Here is a 22,888-nt window from a genome sequence, read left to right on the forward strand (position 1 = left end):
GGAAGATAAATAAGGAATATGGTAATTAGGTAATATGTAATATGTAATAAGGCAAAAGTTTGCTATTCTTTTTTCATTAAGCAGTATAACTAGTGCTTTTAGAATAGGGGCTTCATTCTTTTTAATTATTGATTTTTCCTTTTTTCACAATATTAAGTAGTCTGTAATATGCATGGTAAAAGTTAATAATACACTCATGTCTTATACTGAAACACTTCTGCAGCAATGGGAAGAAACTGTGTTAAGTATGGAATGTACATATGAGTAAAGTTCTATAGCATAGATACAAGTGTTTCACAAGTTGGAAATAGGGAAATTGCAGTGCTTGGTGTTTTCTGTTTTTCATTTAAGAATGGCAGCATTCATCATGTCATTTATTGTCGTATTAATAACAAAAAATATATTTTCAACTAATGTAATGAATTCTAGAGTTTCATTGGGAATATTTCAAAGACTCCCTTATGGTCTAGAAGTACCTGCTAAGAGAGAGTCATTTTCAAATACATGACCCTCAAAAGAAGGTAAAAATGTTATACAAGGTCTTTTAATCTGAAAACATGAAAATTGTATGATGTATTTTCCCTACATTTTTGCCTACATATGACAATACAATTAAACCTGAGTTATTTTTAGTGTGTGTTTCAAGAATGCTGAAACAAAAGGATATTTGTGTGTGTCTCCCCCACCACCCCCTTGGGGAGCAGGTGGCAATCAAAGATTTCACACTGGGAAAGAATTCCAGTTTGAATTCTTTATATTTTGTCTGTATTTTAGCACTTGATTTGGAGGACAGCAAAAGTAACCGTTCATTTTTGCTCTTTGTAGGAATTTTGAGGGGGAGACTTGTATCTTACAACTCAAATGAGTGGTTCATCATAAATGTAATTTGAGAATTCAGTGTTATGGGCTGGGCCTCTAAGTTGTAATGGTTGATTTAGTTCTTTTAATTATGTAATTTAATATGTTAGAATGATTTCATATTAAAGGTAAAACTTCAGAGATTATAAAAATATCAGTACTGTGGGCTTGTAGACATGGAGTGTTTCTTAAGGAGCCCCAAAACTGATTGTCTCCTGATGCATCATAAATTATTCAGTGAATTAGAATACAAGTCAGGTTTTTCTATATATAGCCTGTTGGGAAAGAAAAGGTCAAGAGCTGTTTTCATTGTTGTAAAGAGATCTTACAGCAATGGAAATAAACCAAAAAGTTACAAAGTTCCTTGCAGTGCCATATTACAGATGGGTAAGCTAAGCTTTACTCCAAGTTTTTTTTATTTTGAATTTCTGTAAATAAGCTTTCTGGAAAAAATACCATTTTGTTTTCTATGTATAGACATTTTTAATGTATTTATTACTCCTCCTCTTTAATGCTTCTATTCAAATTAGTGGAGAATTTCTTAGGAGTGGTTTTTTTATTTTGTTAACATATTTGTTGCAGAGTTGCACGTTAAGCACAAGGCCAGATCATGCTGATCTGATTTATAAACTAACCATCCTTACGAATTTAAATAAGCGTTAACTTCTCTTGAGGGGAAAAACTGATTCACTTAAACATTAAATGAACAGCTTGCAATTGTAAATTTACAATAGATTTTAAGTACTCTGAGGATATTCTTTTTCATTAGCGGTTGGTAATTTGCAAATGTATATGTCTGCTATATATTGTGAAAATCCATTGTGCTGCGGAACTAGGTGGTAGATGATAAACTTTGCTGCCTGTTGGAGGGAAGTGTATTAGGAACACAAAGTTGTATGATAGCAAGTATGAAAATTAAGTGTCCCAAGTTTTTAAAGAACTACAGATGGTGTGTTTAATGCTGCTTCGGGTTGATGAGTTGTACGTTTCCTAACTACCTCTGGACGAACCAGTTAAAGGAATGCACTGAATTATTTCCTTTTTTTAAAGCAAGCATCTTCTGGGAAAGTGATAGGTTCCGCTTCTGGACCCTAATACCCATAGGTATTGGGCTTTTCTGTGATACTTATGTCCATGTTTAGTGCCTGAGAATTAACTTGAAGTTCTGCTGCATGGGGTCTTTTTAAGGATTTAAAACTGCCATAGTTTGTGTTGGCTTGTTTTCAGTTATTTATGGAATGGAATAGAGTACATGCTATTTCCTGAACTCCACAGGTTTAGAATAATATCCTGTCAAATCATGTAAAAGGAAAACAAGAAAATAGCTAAGAATCACTGTGTTCTTCTGATGTGCATGGTTTCTTACTTGTGTGGCTTTCAGCATTCAGTTCTTGGGTCAAAACTGCTTTCCCTGGAATGATCCCGGCACACATCATCCAAGTGTAGAAAAATACAATTGTCATCCGTATCCAAATGTGCCATGAAAAGTATCAGGAGTTGGCATCTTGGCCAAAGAATCACAAATACAGAATTCAGGAACATGAGCATCTCTTTATAATCCCCTGGTATGTAGATGATTCTGAAAACCATTAACTGCCAGATGAGAATTTCAGTACAATGGGTGACGTGTTGAAATCACTTTCTGTTACTGGCTATATGATGCTTCTGATCAAATGCAGAAGGGATATTTTAAGCTTATGGTTCTCACCCTTTCATAATAAAGTAAATAGCAAGGCTGTTACTGCACCAGTAGGCTATCAAAAGTGTGAGAATTGTAGGACAATCAGCTTGTGTCCAGTTTTGCCACTGACTTTTCCTGTAAAGCCTTATCAGAGATCTTTTGAAAATGATCATTTTTTGAGACAAAACAAAATTTTTGTTTGATGTGAGGAAGGTTTGGTGGCAGGTAAGCATCTGAAAGCCTGAAGATTCAGCAAATGTCTGCCGTGCCCCTCAGGAGGTATATGACAGAAAAGGTACAAACTTTGTCACTTAGAAAAGTACAAAAGACAACTTTATTTTACACTGTTAACTAAAAACTGTCCCATTGCCTAATCTCTTCCGTAACAGCGATAGAATGACAAATACTCCTACTTTTTGGCTGATACGGATTGAATAAGCAAGTGGCAGTAGATGTGTGGTAAGTAGGTGGTCCCTGTCCTACTGCATTTTTCAGAATGAGAATGATATGGAGTAGTTGGATGGTGCCATTCACTGGAGTAGGTTGTTAATGTCACGTGAACCTGCTATTGACACCACCTGTAATGCTTACTCAGTCCACCTATATTGCAGCCACCCTCTCACACTTTCTGGGTTTAAAAAATAAAGCTAATTTTTTCATTTTTCTCTTTGTGTGTAAGTGTGGCCTCCAAAGTATCAAATGTACCTGTTCTAATGCAGTTTTACTCTTCTGAGTGACATCTCATCCCAGACGTATTAAAAATGATCAGAAGAGTCTGAATTATTATTACATGAGCATGTATGTAAAGTTACGGAAGTATTTTGGTTTCAGCTGCTCTTTCATAAAACCAGTAACAATATATGTAAATAAAGACAAAAATAGTCCTATACATTTCTTCACTTTGGCAGTTGCCACGTTAGAATCAGTATTCATACTAGTAGCGAAGAAGTAGACTTTCCCATTTTAACCTGCAAATCAATAACTTAAGCTTTAGCTTTCATTCTTGGTAGCTGTTATTCTTGGTAATCCATATTACAGAGCGTTTTTTCTTATGCACTTTCAGTAATGTTAAGAAATATTCCTGTAAAAAGGAAGAAAACTGATTTGTGGTGGGCTGAATGATACTTTATTTCCAGTGAGATTTAGGCCAAAAGAAAGCTGTGAATGCAGTATGTTATTTGAAAGGCAAAAATTTCAAGTTTTGGTCTGTATTTCTTCTAGTTCTCAATTATGAACAAATACGGCATATCAGAAGTAGGACCTTCTAAGCATTTTGTCAAAAAGAATAATTTGAACAAGGGATTTTCAGTGTTTGTGAGCCAAAATGCAGAAGTTATCTTTTTACACAGACACAGATTATTTTTTATGGTCTGCAACTTACACTAATATAATATCTTAACAGTTTAGGCACTTGAGCATCTTTTGGTCCTTTATGGGGCCTCTTCAGGTCAGATAAATTAGGTAGAGTTATTTGCAAAAAAAAAAAGGAAAGATTTTCCTCACATACACGGACACATTGCCAACTTCATATAGCTTGAAAAAAGATAGACTTAAGTTATCATGATTAATACTAGAATGGTAATTTCTGGTGATAAAAGGTAGTGATAAAACGAAATCTTTCACAGACCGTTGTTACAGCAGATTTATCGAGCGTCTGTGTTCCAGCACGTCAGTAGTGGTGCAGCATGAGTTAGTGGGACGAGGTATTTCTCAGATGTGAGAGAGATTTCTGCCACATCTCTCAAATTTTCAGTCAGCTCCTTGGTGTACACATTCTGAACAGAAAGGAGTGTGATGGTAAGAAACAGCTTTTTGCGTCTCAAGTTACCATATAAAGTTTCAGATTACAAAAGGCATAGCTGTGTCCCTTCCTGTGACTTTTGAGTCCTGCAAATGGAAGCTATTAGTGCATCTCGCCTCCTCTGAAAACTATGTCCACTATGTTGCAACATCAGCCAGAGTTATTCTAAAAATCAGCATGATTTGTGTTAGTGTAGGAATTGCTAATAAAGTAAAACAAACAGAAAAAAACCAAGAGGCTTTTGTATGCTAAAACTGGCAGAACAAAGTAAAAAGAAGCAACCAAGCTGAGAGTGTCAAGTGTTTTATCGGTCTGTTAGTTGCTCAACAGGTAATCATGTTTCTCAGTTTAATGCAAGGATATTTTCATTACCACTTATGCTTGTTTTTTGATCAATTCACATCATCAGTTACTTCTCCATAGTTTCATCATGAGACATCTATGAAGTTGCAGTAAATTTTATCAGGTATGACTCCTTTCTCCACCCTTTCATTCTGGGCTCGGTAACGTACACTGTTTGGCCTACACAATGGAGTAAAGTGGTTCAGTATGCTGTCATGTGGAGTACTGGAAGCATAATTCCGAGGGTCCTTTCGTTTGTGATTTGAATATAGTGCATATGCACTACAGACTTCATTCTTCAATGCACTTCTGCAAACTTACTCTTTACTTCTTTTACCAGAGTCGAAATTTGAAGAGGTTGGTTTATTGAAATGCTGTGTTTTCACAGTCACTGCAAGAGCATGTAGAATGAGGGGGGTTTGTGCACACAAACAGCTGGTTATGCTTTTCTTGTTCCACTTCTGTCTTACTGTGTTTATTCTGCGTGCATGATTTTGGTAACTGTGATTTAATCACGTAGCTTCATAGACATAACAACTTATAAATGTAATGATTAAGTATCTTTTTCGTCCTTACTAGTAATAATTTCAGTCTCCTAAATGAGAAGGGCAGTGCTCGCGATGGATGGGTGGGTGGTTGGTTGGTTGTCTTTGAGACTTTGGGAGAGGGTCATGTGCTTTTTCACTATTTCATGATGTCATGTTTGAGTTTGGTATTTTCATTTCACAGCATGTGTAAAATATGGTAACTTAAGTGGAAATACATTCACTGTTACTGAAAAGCTGTAATTTTTTTTTATCTAGAGTTACATTACAGCAGTTTAAAATACATACAATATAAACATTTTTACTTCATAGGGTGTGAATGTAACACCAAATTATCCATCGTCACAGAACACAAATATAAGCAAAAAAAGATCAGATGTTTCTCAGGCTTCCAGGTTTCACTGAATTTCACTAAAGCACAGCATGGTGGTTCCCATAGGAAGTCTCTTCTGCATGCGTTGGCTGTTTTTGTATACTTTGGCTTCTCCTGTGTACTGCTTAGTGTGTTAATCCCCGGTTAGCAAGTTCTTCAGTCTCTGTAACAATTCAACCTATTTACCAGCTCTCATTCTCTAACTCTGAGATTACTTCCTTCTCTATCTGACCGCAGTAGGGACTGTTGGGCCAGGGGGTTGGACAAAAATTATGAAAAAGTCCTTGTTTTAAAGGTCTGTCAAATTTTTTATATAATTTTAGGTTCAAGTTAAATTTAAGTTAGATACTTATTTTTGGGATGTGTTTGCAACATGGAGTTAAATCTTGTATGCTATTTTAAAATTAATTCAGCATTTGCTGGGTTTATTGGTGTCTTTGGTAAAAATACAATATATTACATAATTCGTAGTCATGAGTGAGTAGGTTTTTTGCTCTAAAAACAGTTTCTCTGGTAAGCAGCTTGTGAATGTAGATGTTCTTGAATGCAGTACTAGTCCTATCCCATTTTTAAAGAATATCAGCATGTTTTGTTCTGTCTGTGAGTTTACATCCTTTAGAAAAAGCCAAATAAAATCGCACTGAAGTTTATTATTGCAGTAGAATTTTGAGTTGAGAAATTCTGAAAAATTACTGTAAAAATGACAGTGTTGTGCTAGGCAGGGTGGTTTTCCCCCTCCGTGTATCTAGTGGCCTAAGTAACAAAATTATAATTTTGCAGGTTTTAACTCCTGTTAAAGCTAGAACCAGGCATGGTAAGCAAAAAAGAAAAAGAAAAAAAAAAGTGTCACTTTTTTCTTTGTGTTTGAATAATAGTTTTGACTTCCAATGTCACGAGTCATTTTTCTGGATAGAAGGGCCTTTTAAATACTTCAAAGTTTAATTTATTGCCAACTAGGCCTTGAAACTTTGCGCTAACAGAGATCCAAACTCCCATGGCGTCTTTTATTGGGTGCACTGTCAATCTATTAAGCAAGTGAAACTGAAAAGCTTCTAAAGAAACAGTGTTCCTCTGAAACAGGGGATCTCTTTCCTACTTCCTACCAATTTATTCCATAAATATTCACCATCTTTGTTGATAGTTAAGGCCTCATTTTCAGTGTAAAATGGTATATCTTAGACTGCGTTTTTAAAGTACTAGTTGTTGCTTTGTTTGATTGCAATGGTAAATATTGTGTGTGCATATTCATACTTTCTTTTGTATAGGTAGTCTGGAGTAAATTGCTATATGAAGTCAATGATACTTTCCAAAAATGTGTGTGGGAATCTTAATCTGCTAATAACTTTTTAAATGCTACCTAAGGAATTCAGTGTCAAATTCTTCAGTTTAGAAACTTTATTAAAATTAAGTATAGTTAGTGCTACACTTACTTTTTCAGTTTCCATCCCAGGGTATCATTTAAGATGATATTTGAATACCAAGTTTTAGATTATTTATTATGTTAGAGAATTTTGCATCCTTCTAACAATTTCTCTAAGTACTTTTTCTTGAGACTTCATGTTGCTGCTGCTTGTGCCTTTAACAGCTTTCTAACCCACTGTTTGCTATTGTGTAAGTTAGATTTTACAGCTGGTTCCAATTAAGCATTTGGGTAAGGCCCAGATGGACAAAGGTGTGCAGATCTCGTTGGAATGAGTGGATCCACACGCACCTTCTCACCCTTGTGAATCTGGGCATAATTTTGGGAGGATTTGGAGGCCTGAGCTCTTCTGTCTCAATGTTCTGATATTATATGATAGCTTCAGTATTTAAAGGAAATAAAAGAAAGCTGGGTGTCTAGTGACTAAGGCAATACTAGGAAGAAACTATTCCTACATGTTTATGCTAGAATACTGTGATATTTTATCAATATCTTTCTATTTTTGTATTTTTAATTTTATGCACTGTTTTTTTCTGTTCTAATGGCTGCCCTTCGGGATAGGCTGACCTCTGCTCTCCGTATGACATCCTGCAGTCGGATATTCGTCACATTCGAAAGACTGTTGACTCTCTGCTCGCCCTCGGGGAGAAAACCCCACAATCAACTTCTACCTTTCGCTCCTGGGATCTAATAGGCTTTTGTCTTTTCCACATACTTTTTATAGTCTTGATGTATATAACTTATCACTGGAATGTGCTAACAGCATAACCTGTTCGCATGTGCACACAAACTTTCTGCTTTGTCTCTGACAAATTACAGGTACTTAATTTCCTTCCTTTGTCTTACAAAATTCTCCCTTCCCTTGCTTCCCTTCCTTGTAATATCTTTATTAATCTCTTGAAATAGGGGAGAGGGGGAGTAGCATCTTGAAGGCAAGTCCCATCTCTTTTCCCCCCTCCAGCTCTAGTTTAAGAACTTACGTACCTCTTTATTTATAGTTTGTTTTCTTTTATGTTGCCTAGACTACACACTAACTGTGTTAAAGCAGCGAAGCTACTCTTATCCCACTTTTGGGTAGGCTAGATGTGTATGACAAGCTAAACAGAACTGAGCCTCTTACTTTTTGTGAAAATCCAAGAGTGCTGCAGATACTGAGGCAACCGAGGTAGCACTTCAACAGATTAAAGTATTTTCTGAGTTGATGCCAATTATCTCAGCATACATTGTGTTAAGAGCACTTACAGAACTCTCTCAAATTATTGTTATTTTTTAATCCTTTAGATTAACAAGAGTACTGTAACTTTAAAGACTGTTGGTCATCTCTGCTGTTCCAATTAAATTCTGTACTGGAATAGTTATGTTTTCCCACTTACATTTTGTTTTCCTCCAGATTCCATAGAATAATCTTTTTCTTCTGTCACACAAAGCAGCACTGAACTGCTTTTAAACACTTGCTAAGTTTCACCCCGAAGATGACTGTAAATTAGTAGTGGGTATGAGCAACCCATAATACACCAGGGACTTTAGAATGTTCAGGATGAAGATCACGGAGTACAGTGTGATACGATAAGATAGCGTGAGAATAAGCTGTTAAGATTCCTGTATCTGCCATTCTTATGTGTGACGTCAAGCAAGTCACGTCACTATCTTGTCTCTGTTTCATCACCTGTGAAAATACAGGTAATGTTTGTTTGTTTATGTAACAAATGTAACAAAGACAACGTAGCTAGGAGAATAGATCATGTAGGAAGACTTTAGATTTTCCATCCTAGGAGGTTTTAAAGAATAGGTTAGACAAACATTAGCCAGGAGGTGTTTTGGTATGTTTGAACTCTGCCTATGGCTAGAGCGCTGGACTGCTGACCACCATTTCCCTTCCGGTTCTGTGTTCTGTTCATCTATTATAAAATTTGAATAAGGCAAATTTTTTTGTTTATTCCTTGTCAACATGAAATATAAAAATGAAAATTGATTGAAAAAAATATACAGCCTCAACTATAAACCTATACTGATGTTACAATATTGGCCTAGATGCTGTTGACTAAATTTGTAATTTAGTCTCAGGCTAGCTAAGCAAAGGACCTCGGTTTCATGGCTGTGAAATAAATATATTCATTTCTCACTGCCTAGTATGTTAAAAAAATTACCCATAGAATTTTAGAGGATAACTAGCATAAGAACTTGTATGTTACTGATTATTCTGGCAATATGGTTATGATCTAGTGCTACACTATAAATATCCCCATTCCATAGATATTTATAAGATTTTATTTAAAAACTTCTAAATGCAGTTCTATTCCTGGTTTCTGTGCCTTAAATATATACATACGTATATAAAAAGGATGAAACGTATTATTAGAGAAGTATTTTAAGAGGGAAAAATTAATTTCAGATTATAAATAAATCCCATTTTTTTAAAGGGTTTGGTGTCTAGCAGCTCCCAGTGCATACATACAACTCTATTGTAAAGAATGTCTTCTGTGACCAGGCATGAGTTCAGTGAGTGCTTCTAGTGTTTCTTGAGGAAACGGTACTAGTTATTTGAGTGCGTAGCTATGAAGTTGTGCCCTCATCCTGCACAGGCCGTCTCTTAGCTGTGCCTAGTTTCAGTGATTATAGCAGTGGACACTGGCTTACTCAGGGTCAGAGCTTGATGTTTAAGCTTCCACTTTCAGCAGATCTTTGTCATGATTTTGGTTGTCTTGTTGAAACAATGTTGCTTTTCCAGTGAACCTGAGAAAGTGACATAAAGCTTGAATCAGCTCAGAATCCGTTAGTTCTATGATTCTTTATAATCCATTGTTGGTATCTGAGACAAAAGTGATGTCTTCTCTAGGGCTGGGATTTTACTCCCGCTCCCGTAAGTGGTGAACAGGTCTGTCAATGCTTTGTGTTGTGCACTCCTTATGTAGTACCGATCTACATGTATGAGTATATTTTAACATTCTTTGCAGTTAGAAAATCAGGTGGTGAAGGTTGTTACTACCATCCTATAGTACATATCTGTCTCATTGTCTAATATTATGTCTGATTATCCACTGTATCCCATAGCTTTGGGAGGGAGATAAGAGAAGGAGCAGATCAGTTTTGCATTTCCAGTGTGCAGAAATGGAAGTTCGTGTCTTCAGTGTTTTTGAGTGTTTTATCAGACTAGACACTGGGTTAGAAACTGAATGACTGTTGTGCCCACGTAGACCAACTGAACATACCCCAGTCACAATGACACGTAACTCTTAAACTTGTCCAAAGTTTTAACTTTACATATGCTTACCATGCAGAGTTGTCTTTTAGTTAGAGTATATTTTCTCATTATTCTCAACTATGACAAGATGCAGTAATTAAAGTATAACATTACAAGCACTTTCTCGAGGTTACAGAGTTGAAGCCATCTTGAACAAGACTGAGAAAAACGAACATACTTGCTTTATGACAAGCACAGCCTTATTACCATACATGAAGCTTATCCGGTTTTGTATTTTTTCAGGTTGTTATTGATAACACTTCCAAATATACATAAATCTTACAGGGAAAGAAACAGTAAAATATGCCCTTACATTTCTCTGTGAATATAGTAATGTTTCTCAAAATGTATTTCAAACATAATGCAAAAATGAAAAATACTTGTCTTCCCACCCCTGAAGCCAATAATTCTCCCACTAAATGGGGAGGTGGAAACTTAAAACATATACGTAGCTCCTTAATCTGCTGTAACGGGTCCTTTGCTAAATTCAGAGTCCTGTTCCTGTGCTGCAGTTCCTGTTGCTTTAGTAACTGGGAAACTAACATTTCAACTGAATGGTGGTTCTTCACCTTTGAGGAGGTCCCAGCATTGAGACATTCAGTTATTATTTAGTGCTCCCAGCTGGTCACATGATTAAGTTGACAACCTTGGCTTTAAGAACCGCATACATTGTAGTTCACCCACATATTCATTGATAGCATGATTTATATTTGCTCTCCCACTTCTTTCCCCATTCGTTTTTTTTCCCATTGCAGTTGTCATGAGAGATTTGCAAACTCTGCTTTCTTTATAAATAGGTCTACTCCAGTCTGTACTGTGCCTATCATATTGATTTCTCTTTTATCCTGTGGAGGTCATCTCATCCATACTGCAATAAAGTAATAAATATAAATTGTAGTGGATATACGTGCAGGTAAAATGTGTTTGCACTGGATTACCAGTGGCATTTTGATGTGAGGATCTGGCTTGCTTTTGCCTTGAGCCAGAAAACTGATAACTATTTCCAAGTGCAGTATAGTAGTCCTTCAAATGCCTCTTTCTTGTATATTAACAAGCTTTTAGAGCTGAAAGTTGTATATGGATCCCATTGTGTTCCTAATAAGTTTTCTGAAAGGTACACTTAATGTGAATGGGTATTGAATTAGACCTGAGCAAATATTCAGTCCACTTCCAGTTTTCTAATCCATATATATTAATAAGTTTCCAAATTATTGCCACACAGTTGTTTTTCACAAAAAGAAGTATTCTCAGCATTTTACTTCTGTTACAAAAAAAATGAAAGCAGTCATATGCAGATTTAGAAAAAAACAGTAGAGCAGGTTTTGTGAACCTTTGCCATTTCCTTCATTTCTAGCCCATACGCTGCGTTATGCAGAAAGAACAGTATAAAAGTAGTTCAAGGTAATGACCCATTCTGCTTTGACGCTACAAAACGTTCTCGTACATTCACTTTTGGAATTTAATATATTAGGTTATGGTATAATTGATATTTCCCCTGCAAGTGTCCATTTTCTGTTACTGTTTCATGTGTGTCTGTCTTTATTATGTTTTTTGTTCCTTTCAGTTTTAGGTCACATGTTTTCTTAGCATGTTAGAATGAAACTGTGAGGCATTTTGGCAAAATATATGGTCTGCTTTTAAAATTTTATGGATCAAGGCCAGAATTTGTAAAAGGGTCCGATGCCTACTATCTACAAATACAGTTTGGGAAATATTTGCAATTTATTGCATGTTCAGAAGATGCACATATTTAGACATCCAACTGGTTATGACTCCAAATACAGAATTACAGCTGCAGTATTGAAGGTCTGGTTTGGTGGGTTTTGTGGTTTTTCTTTTTTCTTGTCAAATCCAGTCAAAAGTGTATACTTTACAAAACATACTAATCTTTCCATTAGAAATTAAAAGGAACAAAATGGTGAAATACACCTATAGACTGAAGTACTGTGCTTTTGTTATCTTCTGCTCTTTTCTTTTGTACTTCAAATGGTAACTTCAGGGTATTTGGACACATACAGACGGCAACAGTAATAGTGGATAAGGAAAATATATATAAGAAGACATAATTTCAGATTGTCTTAGATATTTGAAAAAGTAAATATTTGCTGTAGTTTTTTCATCTCTTTAGAAAGAAAACTTGACCTAACAAAATTTCAAGATTTTGCATATTTGACATGTTTGCTTAAATATAAGGCCCTGATGTTTCTTATAGTGACTTTCCATTTCAGAGTATTTGGCTCCAAACATTAAATGATGGGCATTACATGGACTTTTTAATTTGTCCTTGGAGAAACGACATATTCCAGCATTTCATTGTTCTATGACTATTTTGGTTTTTCCCTGTAGCTCTAAAATCTTGTATTCTACAACTACAAGAAAGAAAGAAAGAAAGGCTCTTGCCAAATTGTAGAATTCCATTTTCCTGTATTTTCACTAACAAATACAGTTGGGTCCTGCTGTTACCATGATGCGGTCATTTCACTACTTGCCCATATGATATAATGGCAGCAATTACTTTTTTGATAACTGCTAACTGTAGCTGACTTGCCAGGCTGCTTGTCCCAGCATAAACCAGTTCAAACAGTTGTCATTACTTTGAAGTCATATGATGCCAAAGAAAACAGCAGTGTATGTGTAGCGTGTCACGTATCCGTGTGGGAGCAGTGTCCTTGTGTGTTCCTGGTTTTCTTCTACACTGTCGAAATCAGCCATTTTGTTCCAGGATTAGAAACTCGCTCTGGCAAGCACATGCACGTGTGTAAGTTTGTGGGTACGCCTGTTGTACTGTCTTTCTGTGTTGCTTTGTGACTCAGTCTCCTGGCTGTTGCCTCCTTTTTGTGCTCCCGCCCTCACCCCCCATCAAAAGGAGTTTGTTCTTTTGCTTCATGATGAGTTTGGAAACATCTTTATCCATTCAAAATGGCTGTGTGTCTGTAAAGTGGTTTGCTTGCAACAAGTTACTCTGTGTTCTTAGGGAGAAAAGATACATTCAAAATTCAGACCGTAATTTCTGTAGTCGAGAAGAGAGATATTCATGGTGCTATGAGTGGAGTGGCAGCCCTTCCCTCCACAATGGTTACTAAAGATTTTTAGACTGGTCCTGAGAATTAGTAGCCAGTTCTTCTGTCTGGCTTTCTGGGTCTTGCTCAGTGACGGTTTCAACAGGGGTATTTTTAGACAGGGTTTGATGCTAATATAAAAGGGACAGAAGTCTCATCAAAGGTGGGAAGAAGTGGGTGAGGTTTAGTCTCAGAGTCACAGGTGAGTTGTCCTCTTGGTCAGTCGGGCATATTGTCTCTAAAGGCCAGGATTTAAGAAAAGTTTTGAAACCCTCATGGCTTGCAGCTTCACAGCTCTTCTGTCAGTGGTTTCCAGAGAGCGGTTGTAGTGGGTTAGAGAGTGAGAAAGAGAGCATGGAAAATGGACTGTGCTGCTGGGACAGTGGCTGAACATAAGGACTGCGACACCTGGGATCTCGGCCCAAGGTAACTGCTGTTACGCAGAAAGCCGAGTTGATTATCAGTGTGCTCTGGATTCCATCCTTGGCAGGATTTGATTTTTCTTACTCTGAGAAGAGTTAAGTATATTACTCTAAAGCTGTGAGTTGAAAAGTATGTGAGGCAGGGTTGATGAAATCCATTTACAAAGCCTTGAAGTTAGTGATTAGGGCTTAGATAAGAGAATTGATTTGTGACACATTAAGATGAAGTTTGTCTTTTTTAGGAGATGGTGTAGGACTCATTGTCAGTTTTGGAAAGTTCCTCATAGCCACGTGTTTAACTGCAGAATTATAAAATGTTAACAGAGTTCCACCTTCTGCTTAGTAAAAGGAAGGCTGTCAATTCTGTATGTTTCAAGTGCTAATGAAGAATGATGTATAATATTAAAAAGTAACGTGCTGTGAAACCTCTCACTCCTAGAACACAGCTGTACAATCCTATTTTTATAGACCTTCTTAAACAGCTTTAGTTATTTGAGTGTGCACCTTGTAAATACAGCAGAGGTTGCTTTATACAACCTGGATTACTATACTGTATTTAAAAGGATTAGATAATGCATTGTCTTTAAAAGGAGAAAAATTATATTTGGTGGGGGTTTTATATGAAATGGAGCATGCACTCCTTTATGCCCTCAGTGAAAATGTGCTTATAAACAATTGCAAAATCCCTAGCCAGAAGGGATGACAGAATAGCTCTCTGAGTGCTATAAGGCGCCACAGAAACGGTAAGTTTAGTTTTTCAAAAAGAAACATCCTTAACTGTGGCTTTTTCAGCAAATTTGGCTTCAATAGACTAAATTTAGAATACTCTCAAACATAAATATCAGGCAAGGTAGGTTTTTTGGGGCAGGGTTTTTGGATTCAATCCCTACCTATCTGTCAGCCTTTGTAACACTAATCACTTGGGTTTCAGATATGGGATTCAGCAGGCATTACTATTTAATGCCTTTTGTCTAGCATGGAAGGTTAATGAAAAACTGGCACGTTATGGGCCACCAAATCCATGAAACAAGAGCCTAACGTGCAAGGGCACTGGGAAGTAGTAGAAGAGAGTGGAGGGAATAACATTTCACTTTAGATGTTCTGATTTGCATTCTCAATAAATTAGTATAATTTTTTTAAAATTGCTGGAATCAGAATATTGTAGATCTTCATATGAACCATGTCCCAAGACATCAGATTGGCAAAGTATTTTTTTGAAGTAGAAATATTTTTGTGGGGTTTTTTTCCCTTTTATTTGATATCACTATCTCTACATTCTTTTGTAGCTAAGACAGTGTTAATCAGGTATCAGTTTAGGAGTTTACATCCTAAAATATATATTTCTCTGGAAAAGACACTTTTTTTCCAGAGGAATAAAAGTTGGTGAGAGCCACCTCTGACAGCTTGCAGGTCAATACCTCAGTCAGAAGAACGAACAAGAATGAACTGCAGAACCCAGTGTCTTAATTTAAATGACCAATTTAGGGTAGGTTTGGAGTGGAAATCTGGGTGATGAACTGGAACGGCTGCAAGACAGGGATATTCCTTTGTGCTGACTGGGCAAATAGCTCCAGCAGAGAGGGGCAGGGTAGCGGGCAGGGGTGGGAGGCAGCTGCCGCAGCTCTTCAGCCAATGTGAATCAGAATCCACAAACCGAGTAGAAGTGGAAACCCAGCGTTAGCGGACCGCCAGAACGTTGCAGCATCTTCCATGTGGTGAAACGTGTGTTGTCCATCTCTTACAGCCCTGCTCAGCCAAGCTCCTTGAAAATCATCTGTTCGAAATTGTTTCTTGGATCTGTGTGTGCAGAAGGAACCCACAGTATTTGTTTGGTGTTCTGGGCTATATCCATGAACCTTAAAAAAAATAATTACAAATTAAGTTTAAAAAAATCTTTTAAGCATAAAATAATAACTATTAAAATATCCAAAGTAGTAAACATAAAATGTAAACGTAAATATAGATAAATTACAGTTGTCAGTAGCAGATGCCATGATGGTGAATAAAGTTTGGCTCTCACTTTTTAGGTTCACTTTTTAGTAGTTTATTGGTAAGTTTTGCAGTTTCTCTCTCAATGAGGCTGGAGTGGGGTGTGAGGAACTTCACCAAAAATTGAAACAAGTGAAGCGTTGGTTGTGCATAAAGGAAATACTCCTGAACAAAAGAAAGTCAGAAACATCAGAAGTGGAGTAGCTGTTTAATGCTGGTGCTGTTCTGGTGGAGCGGTGGCCCACTGCAGATTCCCTGAGCAAAGACTGGACAACAGTGGAAGCCAATAAAAGCAATTAGACATCGGTGCATAACATGATAAAAACTGTGTGAATTGTTCTTGTACAGTTCCAGTTCCATCATCCTGGATTTTTATTTTTAGTTTTAGTTTTAAGGGCTTATAGGGGTCAGGGAAGGGACTAGAGCTGAACAAAATGTGTCATGAGAAGAGAGAGGTTGAAGAGATTAGTGATGTTTAAATTGAGATAAAATCAACGTGTACATGAGGACGTGTGACATAGGCCCATGAATTGCATAAAGATAAAATAAGAGACCCTTAATTGACATTAGAGAAGCAAGAATAATATTCAGTAGAAGACAGGCAATTAATTAAAATATAATCTCAAATGCATCGCCAGCTTTAGAAGCTAAAAGTTGAGTGAACAGCTAAAAGATTCAATACTGAGAATATCAAAACACCCACCCCTCTCCTTCAAAAAATAAATCAGTATCTTGTCTCTGCTGGTGGTCACGTACGGATGCTTGGGGAAGGAACAGACGGTTACATCATAGATGGTGCCTTTTCAAACGTAAACCAATCTGATGTGCGCAATTTAAGGACTTCATGAGCCAGACTCTGTATCCGTGTGTTTGTGTTTAATAGTGTCGTTCGGGGTTTTTCTATCTGTATATTTTTGTCATCCCACTTACTTTTGGCTTCCATGTTGTGCCAATAAGTCTCACAGCTGTAATTACAGTTTATGTGATGTAGTGTGGCCTTTCCATTTATTTTTTAGAAACCTGCTGTCTGATTTCTTAATTCCTTGGGTTTCATTAACACAATCGCCCAGTTACATTAAGAAAAACTTCTTTTTAAAGAGAGGGCCAATCGTGACACAAGGCTGCCTCTCTATGCGAGGCTTTCTGTAATTATTCACTGGGGGGTTTCTTGTTACCTGTAGGAAATACAGTATTTACTGTTTGACTTTCTTCTGGTGTAACAGCCGCTGTGGACAGAGAGTAGGTTTCAGCCTGGCCACGATTGCTGTGTCCTTAACGGTGAATAAAGTTGATTCCTGGATATGTCAAACTAAGCTGCTAATTACTCAGAACGAAACACTTGGCCCACTCAGTGCACGACACGACACGCACTTTTCTGTCAATGCTAATGGGTGGCTTTCAAGGGGCGTGTCCTGGGACCAAGACCTGCCTGTCTAGAGCTCAGTGGTAGGACCTTTTTTGACTGACAAAACCAGCCTTCTGTCCCCAAACTCACTCCTACGTAATAACAGGCAAATGCCATGTTATCTCACTTTGTAGGTGAAAATTCAGCACGTACTTGCTAGCCCTCGCTCTTAGCTAAGATGTTTATGTACTGTAAAGACCACAGAACAGGTTGGTTTCTGAGGCCCAGAGTATTAACAGATCTGTCACTAATTCATAGGTATAACGAGAGCAAAATCAGAGACACTCTGTCAAAATCACAGGCAGTTTTTTAATTCAGAGTAGGAAACGGTTCCTTCTTGGTGGGCGTTGTGTTCCAACCGTGTTCATGTAAAGCAAAGAATTGCAGTGAGTATCGAATATCCTAATCTTTACTCCTTTGTCTGTCTTTTTCTAGGAGAAGCTCTGCCTACCACATCACATCCTAGAAGAAAAGGGCTTGGTAAAAGTGAGCATAACAGTTCAAGCATTGCTAGATGTAACCACAGTGAAACAAGCTTTATTCACATGAAACTACTCTCTCTGCTGTTACCAGCTCCACTGTGCCATCAAAGAATCAAAATACTGCCCGTCTTTTCAAACTGCATTGGAAAAAAAACCCCAGTGCTCTGAGAGCATTCTTATACTTCTGATTTTAAAATCATCTTTCAGGCTGTACAGGTGCGTCGAACTACAAACCACACACTAACCAGAAACATTTTATAGAGCAAATTGGGGCTTCACTGCTTTTATAGCTCACTTTGTACAGTACTTGCTAAAACAGCCACCTCTCTGCCACTTAAAAACGTGTGGAGCACACAGCTGTCTTGCAGCAAGATACCTTCGTATGGCTAAACTAAGAATCATTGTAATCATTTGGCGGGGGGGAGGGGCGGGAGAGTAAATCAGACTTCTGCCACGTTAGGTTCTTCTGCAGTTGCTTCAGGCTATTGCCTTTTAAAAAATATCCTGACATAAAATATTTATATATTATTTATTAGTGAGTTGTTATTCATCCTTTGGATGCAAAATGTAAATTAGGAAACTGTATTTTATTACTGCTTTTTTGTGGTTAAACACTTTATTTTAATATAAATATTTAGTTATTTTTTATTCTACTTGGTGTGCAGTAGCTCTAGATCTCCGTAAATTGTATTTTCTGATACATATGATAAAAAGCAAACAAAATAGGTGCTTTTACTAAAACAATAGCTAGCTGGAATGGCATTCCTTAATTCTTGAATTTGTAGAACATTGGTAAAAATTTGTCTGCATTCCATTGGGTTTCCTACATTCCAGTAGCACTTTTCCCCCCCACTAGATTAAATTGGCCAAAACTGAGAGCACACCCGTCTTATTTGTATATAGATGTTTAAAAAAAAAAAAAAAGGAAAGATGTAAACTTGAAAAATAAATGTGAACAAATATTTTTGATTGCTTATTTTACTATGCACAAGACATTTAACTTTTGCCACAACGAAATGAATGATGTGCATTAGGATCGTGTGTCTTGAAATATAATTTTGCACTGCGACTTGGTTTCTTTTAACGACTACAGCACTACAGAACAAATAACAAAAAATAGCACAAGAATATTAGCGAGAAGATTTACCAGGTAGCCAAAAAATTTTTGTTTTCTTCAGTGATTCCTTTGAGAGGAGATAAAATTATTAAAATTGCCGAAGGCAGTCTCAGAGACTTGATCTTCCAGCTACAACCTGCTGGCCACAGGGCTTCTCCTTAGAGCCTCCATCGTTTTCCTGCAGGCTGAAGCCCCGTGTTCAATAGCGAGTGTTTGCAGGGTCAGACCTCCGATCCCGCATGGGCAATAGGACATCAGGTGGTGGTCCTCACCGCTACTTGAAATTTTTTTTTTAAAAAAAGCATAGTTTATTATTAAAATATCACAGGTTTTAGATCAAAAAGTTCCAGCGCAGTGATTCTCACAGTATCTGGAACATCTGTTTTTTCTTTCACGCGAGAAGCGAGCAATGTAACTTCGGCAGGCCGGCCGGGAAAGCTGCACGTGGCGTAAAGGGGAGCTGTTGGGGGTCAGGGGTGCACGCAAGCAGGTAGTTCACAATGCACGATGACGGAAAAAGAGGCGATGTGGTGGGAGGACTAAATACTGACGCAGGAGAATACGGGGAGGGCTATTGTATAAAGACTTTTTGGAAGAAGGATGCATACTTGTCGCTACTATGTATCGAGGCAAAGTTAGACGCATGTTCACAGACACTGCATTTAAAACCACCGGAATTCCAGTAGCGGGTTTTTAAATCATTAATACAATATTTGAACGCAGGCTACGCCCTTTAATGCCACAAACTGCCAGCGCGCTGGCACGTATTGACAGCAACGTGTTAGGAGGAGGAAAGTGGGCTGGCAGCCAGGGAGACGTAGGGTATGCAGGGAACATCCAGCCACTTCAGCCTCAGCAAAAGCGTTTCTTTTATAGGGGGAACATTGACTTAAATTGCAGTTTGGATTGGCAGCTAGCATATTGTTTCCTATAAAACGTACTGTGCACTTTAACACTAAATTAAAATGTATTTTAATATTTTACAGACCTGCACAAATATCTGTTTTGTCAAAACAAGCACGAACAATGTAAAGAAAATAAGTTTTCGAGTCAGAGTTTATCAAATTTTAAAAGCATTCAAAGGTGGAGTATAAAAATAGGAATATTGATTTCTGCGTCTTGAGGGATAAAATGCAGGTTTCCTGGGTATTTTTCTACAATGTATATATGGCAACATGAAGCTTTGTAATTATTATTTTGACAAATCTTGTTTTTTCATAATTAAAACTTTGTTTTTCTCCCGATAGTGTCTTTCAGTATTTGCTTGAAGTTGGCTGTAAATAATAGCTCTAAATATTTTGTAATACGGCTTTTTTTTATGCAGTCTTAACCTGTACGGCTAAAAAGAGAATCTTCATGAATCTTTGTATACTATTTATATGTGCAATAAAACATGCATGGCAAATCTATAGTACCCGAAGCAGCAAACATAATGTATATAGAAAATCTTTACTGTAGTTACTATTAAACTATATTATTTGTAGAAACCTTTTAACCAACTACCCCTGTGCCTGATGGTTTCTTGTAAAAGAGGTGATGTTTGGGAGAGCCTAAGGCTGGGAACGATGGATTCAGGGGCTGGGGGTCGGCGGGGGGAGGAGGATGGTGTGACCCAAATAAAGGAATAGGATCCAGCTCCCAACAGCCGGGCGTTGGTTCCCCCAGCTTTGCTGCTCAAGCTCTCCTGCCAGTCTCGTAGTGACCTGGGGGGCTCAGCGCAGGGAGAAGGGGGGATACAGCGTCACTTTGCTCCTGCTCACGCCCCCATACGGGAGGCGTTCTTTTTACTGCTTCCCCCTTCGCTGTACAGTGCGGCTTGTTTTCCTCCGTGCCCTCCTGCAGAGGCTACCCTGCAGGCTTTAGCAAAGAAAATCGGATCATGTCTTTAGTGAACCCAAGCAATAGTGCAGTCATGCTTTCTGGCCTGGGCGTAACCCAGCGTCACAGGGCTGGGCCAAGCTGCTTTGCCCTTCTCCCGTCTCTGCGGAAACAGGTAGTAGGGAACTACTGCGCGTAGGTGACAGCATACAGCCTTCTCCTGCCTGTCCGCGTCTCTGAAGCCGCGTAAGTACAGATCCTGCTGTTTTGTCGTTTCTCTAATGAAGCATCCGTACCGAAACCAGGTGATTTTATGGGCGTATTTGTTCCCTTTTAGTAGTGGATTTTGAAAGGGAAGGATCCCCCTGCAGTAATCTCCTGGGGAGATCGTGCTTTTGATTGCCAAGGAAGCTTGAGTGCCTTCGTGGCTGTTGCGATACAAAGCCCGGGACAGACTGATCGCCGCGTTAGAATCGGCATCCTTTAGGCCAGAAGAGTCCCACAGCAGTCCTGCGCTGCGGCTCCTCACGGCGAGCAGAGCCCGTTCAGCAGCAGGCAGCCGAGGGCCACGTCCCGCCGAGGTTCGGGCATCGCCAACAGGAGGGATCTGGCGGCCTCACACAATTCTTACCGAGAAGGTGCAGAGATGCTCGGTGTCTGTAGCCGCACGCGCAACTGATCGAAGCGCCCCAGCTTTTCTCACGGCTTTGCGCTGGCCTGGGCTTGCAGCCCGTGCACGAGTGCAGCGGGAGGGTCCCCTCTGTGCCGGCCCTCTAGCACCCTCTAGCACGTTTTGTAAGAGCCCAGGGCAGCTTCGGTGAAGCCTTGAGGTTACCGACTTCCGAAACAAGTTCGCTTGGACTCAGGAGAGCCCGGCCGGGCCTTACCTGAATCTGTTCCGGTTCATAAGCGAGGCAGCCAGAGCTCCCCCTCGAGGAAGGCAGCGCTGCACGCGAATGATCTGTTTTACTAAGAAAGTGACCAGTGCAGGACAGCTGTCAAGTATCAGGAGCACCGAGCGGAAAATATGACAGGTGAGTTCAGCTCCAGAAGTGTAGCCGGGTAGTTGTTTGGGGAAGCTGATGTGGTAATTAATCTCCTGCTGGACTGTAAATTAAGGATACTGGCAATAAAGCTCCCCACAACTATCAACAGTATCATGGGAAACTTAGATTTATACCATATAAATTTATAATGTATGAAAGAGGACCTTTTTCCCCCCACCCAGGGCAAGTTGTTTCCTACCATTAACTCAGCAGCTTTAGACCAGTGGTTTAAAAGCGCTTTTAGTAAATGACACAGTTAAACCTGCTTCTTAATCTCCTCTAATGATGTAACACACAGGTGCACTCACTCCCGTCAGGGAGTGACAAGGATGGCACATGCCCTCCCTTAAATACAGTCATCAGAATGCATTAGGCAAAAAAAAGTACTAGCTTTGACAGGTAACAAATGGAAATGTTTATCATTAGAAGTACCTGCACCAAGCTGAACACCCCGACTCCACCGCTGCCCCATCAGGGGAGGTTTACGTTGGATATTAGTAAAATTGTCTTCACTGAAGAAGTGGTCAGGCACTGGAACAGGCTGCGCAGAGGTAGCGGCGTCACCATCCCTGGAGGGGTTCAACAAATGTGTAGACATGGCACGGTTTAAGAGACATGGCGGTGTTGGTTTGGCAGCAAGACTTGATGATGATCCTAGCGGCCTTTTCCAACCTCAATGATTCTATTCTGTGATGCCACTCCTAGTACTGGGCACAAGGCTGCAGCACAGGCACAGCGCGCCTCTGCTCCCACCCCGTGTTAGGGACAGCCCCGTAATCCATTTGCTGGCTACGGCAGAGCAGTTGCCTGGTTGCTGTGGGGGGAAAGGAACAACTAGAAGAAACTGCCACACATTAAACAAGCCTTTGAGCCAATTTTGCTGTTGTGGGACTGGAAAAAATCTAAATACTTATCGCTTTTTGGCTTAGAATTTTTATGTCATTGCCCTGCTTTACATGAAAGGAGGAGTTAGTGCACGCTGTAAATCTACAGTGTGGAAAACTTGTGTGTTCAGCATTTCAGAGACCTCTTGCAGTGCACCGTCGTATATTCCCAGCGTTCTAAGCTTACTTCAGAAATAGGTAGTTGCAAGATCTAGTGAAGGCAATACCTAATTTAAGCCCATTACCAAAACTGAAAAGAGGATTCCCAGCATGAGCCTCACTGCAACCTAGAACCAGATGGGGCCGGAGACCCAGGAGAGCGTGCAGCATTGCTTACAAAACCAAACCGCTCCTACGTCTGCCCTCATATCACCTCTGGCAAGAACGAGTCAATGTTTGAGGAAC

At 38.8% G+C, this 22,888-nt stretch overlaps 1 protein-coding gene across 4 annotated transcripts in view; it reads left to right on the forward strand.

The window, feature by feature from the left end:
* Positions 1-20,235, forward strand: part of LRCH1 (leucine rich repeats and calponin homology domain containing 1) — a 140,327-nt gene extending 120,092 nt beyond the window's left edge. For 3 of the 4 annotated variants that reach the window (XR_010371144.1, XR_010371145.1, XR_010371146.1), the window contains 2 exons: positions 7,582-7,839; positions 17,572-17,653. Coding sequence is in view for 1 of the 4 variants with exons in the window: in XM_064440857.1 (XP_064296927.1) it covers positions 17,572-17,685 (114 nt within the window). In the remaining 3 variants the exon portion in view is untranslated. Of the gene's footprint in view, positions 1-7,581; positions 7,840-17,571 lie in introns of all 4 variants that reach the window. The other variant, XM_064440857.1, reaches the window with a different exon arrangement.
* The last annotated feature ends 2,653 nt before the right edge of the window (positions 20,236-22,888 follow it).

The sequence above is a fragment of the Phalacrocorax carbo genome, chromosome 1 (genome assembly GCF_963921805.1).
Source record: "Phalacrocorax carbo chromosome 1, bPhaCar2.1, whole genome shotgun sequence".
NCBI classification, from domain to species: domain Eukaryota; kingdom Metazoa; phylum Chordata; class Aves; order Suliformes; family Phalacrocoracidae; genus Phalacrocorax; species Phalacrocorax carbo.